Below are 13,419 nucleotides of genomic sequence, written 5' to 3' on the forward strand. Positions count from 1 at the left end.
CTGAATGGTGCGCCCTGCCTTCACGAAACAAACTTCGGGCCATCAAGGAGGCTACCGGTGTGTGGCGCTCCTCCTTGCAGGTCTCTCGCAAAGAGTCTGATGTCCTCTGCCGGCTGTGCATTGGGCACATATGGATGACGCATGGCCACCTATAGCGACGTGAGGACCCACCTTTATGTCGTTGCGGATCCGTTTTGACGGTGGTCCACATTTTGTTGGAGTGTGCCCTTTTAGCTGTGCTCAGACAGACGTTCGCACTGCCTGACATGCTCCCTGCCCTTTTAACAAATCACACTGCCATGGCAGGCTTAGTTTTGCGTTTTATTCGGGCAGGGGGGTTTTATCACTTAATCTGAGTGTGTGTTATGTTTTTTTGTGTTGAGTCTGGCCTTTGACCTACGATTTTAGACTGAGTTTTTAAAGTGTTTCTTGGTAGTTGGCTTTTCCTTTTTTGTCTCTACGGTCGGTCAACCACTGTCACACACTGTGTGATTTTAATTTCTTTTGTCTGGTCTCTGTCTGTCTTTCTTGTCCTGTGCCGTCTTTCATCTTTTCCGTTGTTCGTTTTTATTCTGTGTGGGTGTTTTTAAGTTTTGGAAAAAGGGACCAATGAGCGTAGCAGTCTGGTCCCTTTAATCCCACAAACCAACCAACCAACCCATCCCCCGCGCACTCTGACTCCCCCCATCCCGCACACACTCTGACTGCCCCGCGTGCGCGCGCCCCCCCCCCCCCCCCCCCACACACACACACACACGCACACGCACACACACAAAATCACTCTCCCTCCCCCACCCCACTCACACTGTACCTCTACACACACACCCTCCCCCCCCCCCCCCTCCCGACTGGATGCACCTAGTGTGTAACTTAAGAGAGTTGTTGTTGCATTTTTCATATTATAGCATTATAAACAGTTATGCAGTTTCATTGTTTGCTTGAAAAAGTCTGAGCTAATACTACAATATGGTTTTTCTTTGTTACAGTGGATTGGAGAGTTCGACCTCTTGTGTTAATTGTGAAACTTTGGGCCCATGCCCATAACATAAATGACGCAAAGAACATGACAATATCGAGTTATTCCTTAGTGTTGATGGTAATTCACTTTTTGCAATGTAAGTACTAAATTAAAATAATCTGAATACTATTGCATGAAAAAATAGAGGTTTAAATTTTATTTTGTTAATAACAATCAGAATTTAAAAAAAATTGTGTACTGTAAAACTAAATGGTATTCTTACAGCTGCTGCAATAATTTGCTGTACTTCTTGTGGTGTGCAAAATGCTTCAGATCAGTTGTTCATCTCTGGTGTCCTATCCTCTTCCAGGCTCGGAGTGCTACAAGATGGGATATACCACTTTATTTTACAATATACCAGTTACCATTTATTCCGGATCAGAATCTCTCTTCTACAGCTTTGGTACCCATTGCGTATGTTGTTGGAGTATTCAAAATTTACTGATTGCCTACCAAGACAGTATCTTACCCAGAAACAGGTTCCATGATCCGTTTTTTTGTGTGTGTGCCCCCCCTCCCCCTCCCCTCCAACAAATGTATTGATGCAGTGAACTTAGCAATAGACCTATACTCTTGTTCTCAACTATTACCACTTAGATTTTATAAACCTGAAAGACAGCATTCACCAAGCTTTTGACTACCTCAAAGTTCTTGATTTAGTGGAACTCCTACCCCTAATGCTATCATCACCACCTTAAGTAACACACATTCAGCCACCCTACATACGCAGCAGGTTCGTCCATACGCCCAACTCTCAACTCTCTCTCTCTCTCTCTCTCTCTGTCTCTCTCTGTCTGTCTGTGTCTGTCTGTGTGTGTGTGTGTGTGTGTGTGTGTGTGTGTAAATTTTATTCCTGACAGCAGAATTCGATTATAGATTAGCAATTTCTGCTCATTTGTGGTGAACAGCAGTTACGTGCTTCAAATAATTTAAGAAAAGCTGGTGTAGCCTTTGAGAAAGCCTTTGAAATATGTGCTACGGATTTGGCTGTTAAAGGGAAACATTCCACGTAGGAAAAATATATCTAAAAACAAAGATGATGTGACTTACCAAATGAATGTGCTGGGAGGTCGACAGACACACAAACGAACACACACATACACATAAAATTCAAGCTTTCGCAACAAAATGTTGCCTCATCAGGAAAGAGGGAAGGAGAGGGAAATACGAAAGGATGTGGGTTTTAAGGGAGAGGGTAAGGAGTCATTCCAATCCCGGGAGCGGAAAGACGTACCTGAGGGGAAAAAAGGACGGGTATACACTCACACACACACACACACACACACACACACACACACACACACACACATATCCATCCATCCATCCATCCATCCACACATATACAGACACAAGCAGACATATTCAAAGACAAAGAGTTTGGGCAGAGATGTCAGTCGAGGCGGAAGTGCAGAGGCAAAGATGTTGTTGAATGACAGGTGAGCTATGAGTGGCGGCAACTTGAAATTAGCGGAGATTGAGGCCTGGTGGGTAACGGGAAGAGAGGATATATTGAAGAGCAAGTTCCCATCTCCGGAGTTCGGATAGGTTGGTGTTAGTGGGAAGTATCCAGATAACCCGGACGGTGTAACACTGTGCCAAGATGTGCTGTCCGTGCACCAAGGCATGTTTAGCCACAGGGTAATCCTCATTACCAACAAACACTGTCTGCCTGTGTCCATTCATGCAAATGGACAGTTTGTTGCTGGTCATTCCCATATTGAATGCATCACAGTGTAGGCAGGTCAGTTGGTAAATCACGTGGGTGCTTTCACACGTGGCTCTGCCTTTGATCGTGTACACCTTCCGGGTTACAGGACTGGAGTAGGTGGTGGTGGGAGGGTTCATGGGACAGGTTTTACACCGGGGGTGGTTACAAGGGTAGGAGCCAGAGGGTAGGGAAGGTGGTTTGGGGATTTCATAGGGATGAACAAAGAGGTTACGAAGGTTAGGTGGATGGCGGAAAGACACTCTTGGTTGAGTGGGGAAGATTTCATGAAGGATGGATCTCATTTCAGGGCAGGATTTGAGGAAGTCGTATCCCTGCTGGAGAGCCACATTCAGAATCTGATCCAGTCCTGGAAAGTATCCTGTCACAAGTGGGGCACTTTGGTGGTTCTTCTGTGGGAGGTTCTGGGTTTGAGGGGATGAGAAAGTGGCTCTGGTTATTTGCTTCTGTACCAGGTCGGGAGGGTAGTTACGGGATGCGAAAGCTGTTGTCAGGTTGTTGGTGTATGGTTCAGGGATTCAGGACTGGAGCAGATTCGTTTGCCACGAAGACCTAGGCTGTAGGGAAGGGAACGTTTGATGTGGAATGGGTGGCAGCTGTCATAATGCAGGTACTGTTGCTTGTTGGTGGGTTTGATGTGGACGGACGTGTGAAGCTGGCCATTGTACAGATGGAGGTCAACGTCAAGGAAAGTGGCATGGGATTTGGAGTAGGACCAGGTGAATCTGATGGAACCAAAGGAGTTGAGGTTGGAGAGGAAATTCTGGAGTTGTTCTTCACTGTGAGTCCAGATCATGAAGATGTCATCAATAAATCTGTACCAAACTTTGGGTTGGCAGGCCTGGGTAACCAAGAAGGCTTCCTCTAAGCGACCCATGAATAGGTTGGCGTACGAGGGGGCCATCCTGGTACCCATGGCTGTTCCCTTTAATTGTTGGTATGTCTGGCCTTCAAAAGTGAAGAAGTTGTGGGTCAGGATGAAGCTGGCTAAGGTAATGAGGAAAGAGGTTTTAGGTAGGGTGGCAGGTGATCGGCGTGAAAGGAAGTGCTCCATTGCAGCGAGGCCCTGGACGTGAGGGATATTTGTGTATAGGGAAGAGGCATCAATGGTTACAAGGATGGTTTCCGGGGGTAACAGACTGGGTAAGGATTCCCGGCGTTCGAGAAAGTGGTTGGTGTCTTTGATGAAGGATGGGAGACTGCATGTAATGAGTTGAAGGTGTTGATCTATGTAGGCAGAGATACGTTTTGTGGGGGCTTGGTCTCCAGCTACAATGGGGCGGCCGGGATGTTTGGGTTTGTGAATTTTTGGAAGTAGGTAGAAGGTAGGAGTGCGAGGTGTCGGTGGGGTCAGGAGGTTGATGGAGTCAGGTGAAAGGTTTTGTAGGGGGCCTAAGGTTCTGAGGATTCCTTGAAGCTCCGCCTGGACATCAGGAATGGGATTACCTTGGCAAACTTTGTATGTAGTGTTGTATGAAAGCTGACGCAGTCAGTCAGCCACATACTCCCGACTATCAAGTACCACGGTCGTGGAACCCTTGTCAGCCGGAAGAATGATGATGGATCGGTCAGCCTTCAGATCACGGATAGCCTGGGCTTCGGCTGTGGTGATGTTGGGAGTAGGATTAAGGTTTTTCAAGAAAGATTGAGAGGCAAGGCTGGAAGTGAGAAATTCCTGGAAGGTTTGGAGAGGGTGATTTTGAGGAAGAGGAGGTGAGTCCCGCTGTGATGGAGGACGGAACTGTTCCAGGCAGGGTTCAATTTGGATAGTGTCTTGGGGAGTTGGATCATTAGGAGTGGGATCAGGATTATTTTTCTTCGTGGCAAAGTGATATTTCCAGCAGAGAGTACGAGTGTAGGACAGTAAATCTTTGACAAGGGCAGTTTGGTTGAATCTGGGAGTGGGACTGAAGGTGAGGCCTTTGGATAGGACAGAGGTTTCGGATTGGGAGAGAGGTTTGGAGGAAAGGTTAACTACTGAATTGGGGTGTTGTGGTTCCAGATTGTGTTGACTAGAATTTTGAAGTGTTGGGGGGAGTGGTGCTGGAAGTGGGAGATTGAGTAGGTGGGAGAGACTGGGTCTGTGTGCAATGAGAGGAGGTTGAGGTTTGTTGGAAAGGTTGTGGAGGGTGAGTGAGTTGCCTTTCCGGAGGTGGGAAACCAGGAGATTGGATAGTTTTTTGAGGTGGAGGGTGGCATGCAGTTCTAATTTGTAGTTGGCCTGTAGGAGGATGCTCTGAACAGCCAGTGTGGATGTGGGAGAGGAAAGATTGAGGACTTTGATTAGGGATAGGTTGACGGGTGTGTTCATTGGCTGATTCGATGTATAGGTGAAGGATTAGGCGGGTGAGGGCTATGGATTGTGCAGTTTTGAAGGTTAGGGACTGATGGAAAGAAGGATTACAGCCAGAGATGGGAACTTTAAGTGTGAGGCCTTTGGGGGTAATGCCAAATGTCAGACAAGCCTGAGTAAATAAAATATGGGAGCGTAATCTGGCTAGGGTGAAGGCATGTTTGCGGAGGGAATGTAAATAAAATTTAATGGGGTTGTTGTAGGGATGTTGTGAGGTTGACATGGTATTAGAAGGTGGAAAGGGTAACATGTGGCTAAGGTGAAAATAAAAAATAAAAATATATAGGGAGAGATAAAGGTGTGAAAAAAGTCGAAAAAGTGTTGGTTTGAGATGGGCTATGTTGATCCTGTGCTGAACTTAGGTTGATGAACAACGATGGGTACAAAGGTTAAGTAGTTGTGTTGCCTCCAAAACATGTTAAAGGGTGGGGAAATTCAGGAAAATTTCGAAAAAGCTGCGTGTAAGTGTATTCAAAGGACTGGTTATGTGCTGGCAGATTATGAAAATGAGGCTAACAATTGTCTGACGAAGAAATAATAACGTTTAAACCTGTGGGAAGCTGCTAAAAATGATCGGTTATGTGGGAAAAAACGGGAATGGAAATAAAACGAAAGTTGTTGGAAATAGCTGAAATGGTTGTTTAATGGGTGAAGGAACTGAAGCTGTGAAATAGTATTCACGAGTTTACACGAAATGTTTGTAAACTGGGAACAGAGGATTTTATAGTAGCGGTAGTGTTGAAAGTGTTAAAAATTGTTAGGTTATGATTTGGAAGTAAATTACGTGTTATTGAGTATATTTTGGCCTGCATAAAATGTATGGTAGATTACGGAAAAAAGGGAAGATGAATACTAAGTGAAACGACTTCTACAAACAAAAGAGAAAGTGAGATGACAGAAAAGATTTCGAAATGCAACAGTGACAATAACAAACGTAATTGTTGGGTTCAAATTAATGATATAAATAAAATAGAAAGAAACATTCCACATGGGAAAAATATATTAAAAACAAAGATTCCATGACTTACCAAACGGGAAAGCGCTGGTAGATAGGCACAATAAAAAAAAACACACACACAAAATTTCAAGCTTTCACAACAAACGGTTGCTTCGTCAGGAAAGAGGGAAGGAGAGGGAAAGATGAAAGGATGTGGGTTTTAAGGGAGAGGGTAACGAGTCATTCCAATCCCGGGAGCGGAAAGACTTACCTTAGGGGGGAAAAAAGGACAGGTATACACTCGCGTGCGCGCGCGCGCACACACACACACACACACACACACACACACACACACACACACACACACACACACATATATACAGACACAAGCAGACATGTTTAAAGGCAAAGAGTTTGGGCAGAGATGTCAGTCGAGGCGGAAGTGCAGAGGCAAAGATGATGTTGAATGACAGGTGTGGTATAAGTGGCGGCAACTTGAAATTAGCGGAGATTGAGGCCTGGTGGATAACGGGAAGAGAGGATATATTGAAGGGCAAGTTCCCATCTCCAGAGTTCGGATGATAGGTTGGTGTTAGTGGGAAATATCCAGATAACCCGGACGGTGTAACACTGTACCAAGATGTGCTGGCCGTGCACCAAGGCATGTTTAGCCACAGGGTGATCCTCATTACCAACAAACACTGTCTGCCTGTGTCCATTCATGCGAATGGACAGTTTGTTGCTGGTCATTCCCACATAGAAAGCGTCACAGTGTAGGCAGGTCAGTTGGTAAATCACGTGGGTGCTTTCACACGTGGCTCTGCCTTTGATCGTATACACCTTCCGGGTTACAGGACTGTAGTAGGTGGTGGTGGGAGGGTTCATGGGACAGGTTTTACACCGGGGGGGCGGTTACAAGGGTAGGAGCCAGAGGGTAGGGAAGGTGGTTTGGGGATTTCATAGGGATGAACCAAGAGATTACGAAGTTTAGGTGGACGGCGGAAAGACACTCTTGTTGGAGTGGGGAGGATTTTATGAAGGATGGATCTCATTTCGGGGCAGGATTTGAGGAAGTCGTATCCCTGCTGGAGAGCCACATTGAGAGTCTGATCCGGTCCCGGGAAGTATCCTGTCACAAGTGGGGCACTTTTGGGGTTCTTCTGTGAGAGGTTCTGGGTTTGAGGGGATGAGGAAGTGGCTCTGGTTATTTGCTTCTGTACCAGGTCGGGAGGGTAGTTGCGGGATGAGAAAGCTGTTTTCGGGTTGTTGGTGTAATGGTTCAGGGATTCAGGACTGGAGCAGATTCATTTGCCACGAAGGCACTAAAATATCCTTAAATGTGAAGTCAGTTTTTAGTTTCTTTGTAGCTATGAAGTTTCTGTATTTCGCAGTGCTTTCCAGTGAACACAAATCTTAACACTTTGTGTCCTGAGCCATTGCACGTGGGTGTCTACCATAAAGCCTGGCTGATTTTAACGTATTTTAAACCACTATAACTCGTGGAAGGTTTCAGTTATAGCAATAAAATTACTCTTATTGAAAGACCTAGACTTTCTTGTTTAGAACCATATATAATACCTTTCTCTTGAATTAATACATACTTTCGACAAGCGTTATTATTGTAACATTGTTTTTGAAAAAAGGAAAAATTGCTCAAAGGTATATTCACTGTATTTTCTAGAAGGATTTTTTTTTCTATTTTACACAAAAATTGTAATTATGATGGATACAGTATGTCTTATCTACAGTAACTTTCTGTAACTATTGTAGGATGCAATTTTGCTCTATGCGTGGTAAATATTGAAGCACGTCATTTTGCGCAAATCTACTTCACATTCACTACACTGGTAGCTTGTGTCTTTTCACCACACTTTTCCAGTCAGTTTTTTTCCTATCAGAGAACACACTACACACTGTTTTTGTATTTGTTTCTTACCTACTTCTGTCTCAATCTTTTCCAGGAAATGATTTCCAGTTGATAGTCTTGAGAGTCCAGATGGACCAGGTCGGGGTTCAAGATCTTTGCTTTGTGCAAGATCTGCACAGATAACTGTCATGAAGTGAGTGAGGTGTTGTCCAGTAACCCTATTATATAATATGCAGGAATTTACAATCACCATTAGTATAACATGGAATGCCAACTTTCTCCACCGCTTCACAGTTCGATGTTCAAATGCGCCGTATGATAATCGCTGATCTGATGAGTCAACACCAAACTTGTTTTTATTGTAGTCCACTACACAGGCTGGCTTTGACTTCTCTCTTCCTCTCTGATCAGTGAAAGTGACCATCTCAGCAGTGTGCCTTGTACTTATCATATGCACATTTCTTTTGTCCTTCCAACACAGTGCTAACATATTTCCTTTACGCCTGAAAATAAGCTCACCTCGCTGAAGGTTCGGGTCTTTTATAGCACGAGGCAATCCCTGCCAAGATTTTCTTGTTGTTCCCACAAGAGCAGTTTTTGCAGCTTCCAGTTCCGAAGCAAGTATTGAACTTGTGTAGAATCTGTCCGTAAACAAAGTGTAGCCTTTTCCTGACAGATTTGCAAGCAATGTCTTTACCAGAGTCACTGTGTCAGACCTTTCACCCGTGTAAACAGAGAAATTCCAGATGTAACCTGTGTCAGATGCGGATAACATGTACAGTTTGATACCGTATTTATTTGGTTTTTGTGGCATGTACTGTTTGAAATACACACGACCTCGAAATTTACACATGCCTTATCTATTGTAATTTTTTGAGATGGTGTATACGCACGCTGGAAATTAGCACACACATTATCTAGGAGGGGTCTCACCTTGTGCAGTGGGTCATAACCAGTTTCTCCTTTCCTCTCAGCTAAGGAATTATCACCAATGTGGAAGTTTATCAAAATAGAAAGAAATCTGTCACGGCTCAAGATGTTTGGACAGAAATTACACGACACAACAGGGTTCTCGGACCAGTGCTCTCGTATATGTCGCCTCACACTTACACACATGTGGACTGCAATTGCCAGAAACTTCTGTATTTCCATAAGTGTAACTCCTTTCCACTTTGATAATGTGCAGGTGGGTGAAAGGGAATTTGTGCTTCTTAATTTCCTGATCCATTGTTGAGCATACAGATTAGTTTGTTCCTTTATATGTTTCATCATACTGTCTGTCAGGAAATATGAGAAAAATTCTAGAGGTGCACTGTTCTGGTCTAAACTGACAGCATTGCATATTCTGGATTGTGCTGAGAATAGATTGATATCTGGTGCACGATCAGTAGTCGTCCAACCTTCCTCAGAATCGGTGCGGCACGCAGGTCTCGGCTTCCCCCTCGCCGTCAGTCTCGCTTGTTCTTCAGGCACAACATCGATGGGATTACTTGCTGTTGAAGTGCTTGGACACTTGCTGTTCTCTTCTGAATCTATCAGAAGAGTAGCATTTGCAAATAAAATCATAATTACGTACTGAGAGTTTTTTCAGTGAAAATCTGAACAAAAATTATACATGTTTTGTTGTCAGAATGCTTTACCTGAACTGCCAGAAACTTCTTCTTGAACATAGTCCACATCATCATCAGAGTCATATACAATATCTTCCTCTTGACAAATCAATGTCACTTTCTTCTAAATCACGATGTAACTCGCGAGCAATTTCTTCGTCCGTCAAGCCACGCTTCACCGTGTCGACGCTACTGAGACCGTGCGGGGAAAAAATCACTGCTCACAAAACACGACAAATGAAAAGGGAAACACACCCTTCCACAGCATGCCCGCACCATCTAGTGACCGATACTCGAACTGCAGTCCGTGCAGTGCCTCCCAGACAAGCAGGAGCCATAAAAACACACAAAGGAAAGGAGGGGAAGAATGAGAACTCGTGCCCGTAACATTACGGGCGCTGGACTTAACGGGCAGGCCGCGCACGCCCGTATTTTTATGGGCGTCGGCGCCTAAGTGTTAAAGGGAGCCTGCTGGATCACAGTGGATGTATTTATCGTGTACCACTGGGGAACACTTGTCACTCAGCTGACAAGCTGTTGTCACTTTGTCTCAAATGAAGTAATATCACATTCTTCTTCCACTTTGTGAGCTGCTAAATTCAATGTTAAACTCAGGATCACTACTGCCGTCCTTTCTAGAAAGCCCTGCCTAAACAATAATACAGGACATAAGATGAAAGCGCGCAATTTGTTGTCTAGTATCCAAAGCTGAACTCAATGAGAAGGATATCTAATGGCAACTAGCTCAACCAAAAACTGACAGCCAGTCTACAAATGTATGGCCAAATGCTCTCTGGTGCTGAGCACTTATCAGTGCTGAAACTGATGTAAGCAAGGTTTTATTATTTTGAAACTCTTAAGCTGCCTTAGTACACTTGGGATTTTGAGTTTCTGTCAAAAGAATAAAAATGTGATAACTCGGGATTTAATGTCAAGGGGTTAAAAAAATCTTACAGCCACTGCAGGTGACACATTCACAAAGGGAGATCACTGAGTGATATTGGATACACGGCAAAAGTGTCAAACATTTGCCGAAAGAATTTGATTATTTAAACATGAGATAATATCTACTCACTATTTATGAGAAGTTGCTAATGACGGAATAGGAGCAAGAACCAAAAGGTTTGTTGAGCTGTTAGTGACTTTTGAGACAACCCTTGCATCTCATTCATCATTACTGATACCGAACACTTGCTTCATCATTAAGACCTTAGTGATAACCAGGTAAGCACAGTCTGACAACAACACATTTGCTATTACCAAGGAAGACTGAGGCTCTTCTGTATGTGGCATAAAGGATGGTGATTTTTGAGTGCCATGGAACAGTGTATTATCCTGAAACTCTGGCAAAATTAATTTGTACCTCATTTAGTGTATTCCTTAAGCAACATGTGCTTCCCATGTTAACTAAATGTAGAGCTCTGGAAGGACTTCATCAGTGGATGTTAAGTTGGGTGTGATGAACTTTGAATTCCTGATCTTGGAAGGTGTCCAAAGCTGCCAGTTATCAACTTCAATTGCATTGAAGCTACAAGGAACATGGCTAGGAGTTTCAGTAGCATGCTAAGGTGGGTGACGGAGAAGGAGAGGGCGGGTGCATTGTAGAAATGATAAAAACCTATCTAGGAGGAGGAGGAGGGAGAGGGAGAACACAAAATCTCTTGAGTAGCCCTATTCCATTGTATTGGCTTGTCCAGACATGTGATGGCTTTTGTTGACTTATGTTCCATATTTTGTGGATCTTGTTGGCAGTGTGTCTGGGGCATTGGGCTATAAAAGATCACCTCAACAAATGGTCTCATGTGGTTAATCTGCCTGAAGAGAAAGTGATAAATGGCTATACTTCTTTACTGTGTGTGTGTGTGTGTGTGTGTGTGTGTGTGTGTGTACGGGGGGGGGGGGGGGGGGCGGCAGGCGGTAGCAGGCGGAGGAACATCAAACTTCATATGATGACAATCTTCTAAAGCTGGGTATAGTCTCTATATTGTCTTGATTGTGTCTTCAACCAGTCGCATTCGGAAAGAGATCAAAAATTTCAAATAAACCTTCCTAAAATCTTTGTCCATTAAACAGTTCTTCAGGGTCAGATGATGTGTAGCTGTGTGTTTAATTCTCTCTAGTATTTTTCTTTGCCATGAGATATTTGAGTACTTCAGATTTAGGTTACTACAATAATATTAGTCTCTCTCTAACAGTATGATTCACAAGAGTGGCGTTTAAAATACCAACATAATGTTTCACACAAGCTACGTTAAAATTTGGATTCTGTAGTGATCTCCCCAGTTCTTTGCATAGTCTAAACAATTCAATAGTGACTGTTACACAAAAAAAGTCTCAAACTTTTTGGGCTGCTTCGTGTAGCCCCACAGGATGGATTGTCTTTCGACTTTGAGGTCTTGCATTCAGTACTTCAGGCTCTGTTTTCTCGACCTGTTGTTCACAGTCTTCCCTGAAATGTTTCAAAGATTTTGCAATTATTGTTCATTGGCTCGGACAATTTAGTATAACTCTGAGCTTTCAGTTTGGATTCATCTTGTCAACACCAAGTGGTAACATAACATCTACATGCACACAATTCTCTGTGGTGGGACTTGGCTGCACCATCAAAAAAATATCAGTTCTTGGTGAGAGTCTTAGAAGGGTGTATTTGTTACTAGCACTTATGCTCTGGCATGTAGCAGACTGTACATACATACAAAAAGCTTTTACTTTGAGCCTCTCTGTCAACATAATATACACAAAGAGTAAACTGCTCCTGGACAGCCACATTTATTGTTAATTATACCATAATTTAATAAAATGGAAAATTTTTTGGTTGGTGCACAGTGTCTTGTGAGAACCCTAATTTCCAGTATTTTGTTGGCACCAATGTGACCTCTCAACACTTCAACCAGATTTTAAGTTCTAGTACATCATTCTCCCCCTCATTGAGAAGTTTCATGAGGTTTCCTGTAATTGTTCCATAACTTTTAAGGTTATTTCCTGTTTGGTCCAGAAACTTGTGTGAAGAGATAATTGTTAGTAAAGAGGTTCCAGCTTCCTTCTCATCAGCAGACATACGTTGCATGAATTGGCTGATGACAGGTATTATTCATGTTTCTGATTAAGTTGTGCATATTCTCGGTTAAAGTGACTCTTCTGTTGGCTTTTGAACTGTTCTGTTGCTATTTACAGTTATAGAAGCCTTCTTTAACAAAAGCAGTTTCTTTATGTGGTGGTCTATTGCTCACCATGTTGTGAGACGTAATGCAGTCGTAGAACAACACTCTGTCATCATTTTCTTCATAAAGTAGCTCCAGATAAGATATCAACCATTCCAATTTACAGGATCTTTCCTTCACAGGAACACATGACAGCAATGGACAACATAAATGTGAAGTTATAAGACATTTAATGTTGTCTGACAGATGGTAGCTTCAAGGATGCGGCTATTTGACTCAGTTATAAGCAAAAATTGCTATTAATCATAATACTATTTGCATATTTGCACCCATATAGCATAATTTATTGCTGGCTTTGACAGTCAATCATGTACATCTCTAAGTGAATTTGTGGTGGGGAGGCAGGAACAGTATCTGCCCTCCCACCCCACCCCCATGTCCGACGTAGAAGTGGGCAGTGAGTACCCACCACCCCCTTCCTTTGTCAAAATTTTTGTTGGTTTTGCTGCATAAACAATCACATTTCAAAAGGCAATACTTTATGAAAGTTATCCAGCTGTATATGGAAGCGAAATGTGAATGATGAACAGTACAGACAAGAAAAGACAATGATTTTAAAATGTTGTGTTGTAGAAGATAGTCGACAGCTATACAGGTAAATTAATTACCAGTGAAAAAATACTAAAATAAATTGTGAATAAATAAGCTTTACGGCACAACCTGACTCAAAAAATGGATACAAGATTT

At 43.2% G+C, this 13,419-nt stretch overlaps 1 protein-coding gene across 1 annotated transcript in view; it reads left to right on the plus strand.

Moving 5' to 3' along the window:
* The window catches only part of LOC124622668 (poly(A) RNA polymerase gld-2 homolog A-like), a 148,879-nt gene that overhangs the window by 79,251 nt on the left and 56,209 nt on the right, over positions 1-13,419 (plus strand). The window contains exon 8 of the mRNA XM_047148461.1: positions 987-1,115. Within this exon, the coding sequence (XP_047004417.1) occupies positions 987-1,115 (129 nt within the window). The remainder of the gene's footprint in view (positions 1-986; positions 1,116-13,419) is intronic.

Source organism: Schistocerca americana, chromosome 7, assembly GCF_021461395.2.
Source record: "Schistocerca americana isolate TAMUIC-IGC-003095 chromosome 7, iqSchAmer2.1, whole genome shotgun sequence".
In the NCBI taxonomy this organism is placed as follows: Eukaryota; Metazoa; Arthropoda; class Insecta; order Orthoptera; family Acrididae; genus Schistocerca; species Schistocerca americana.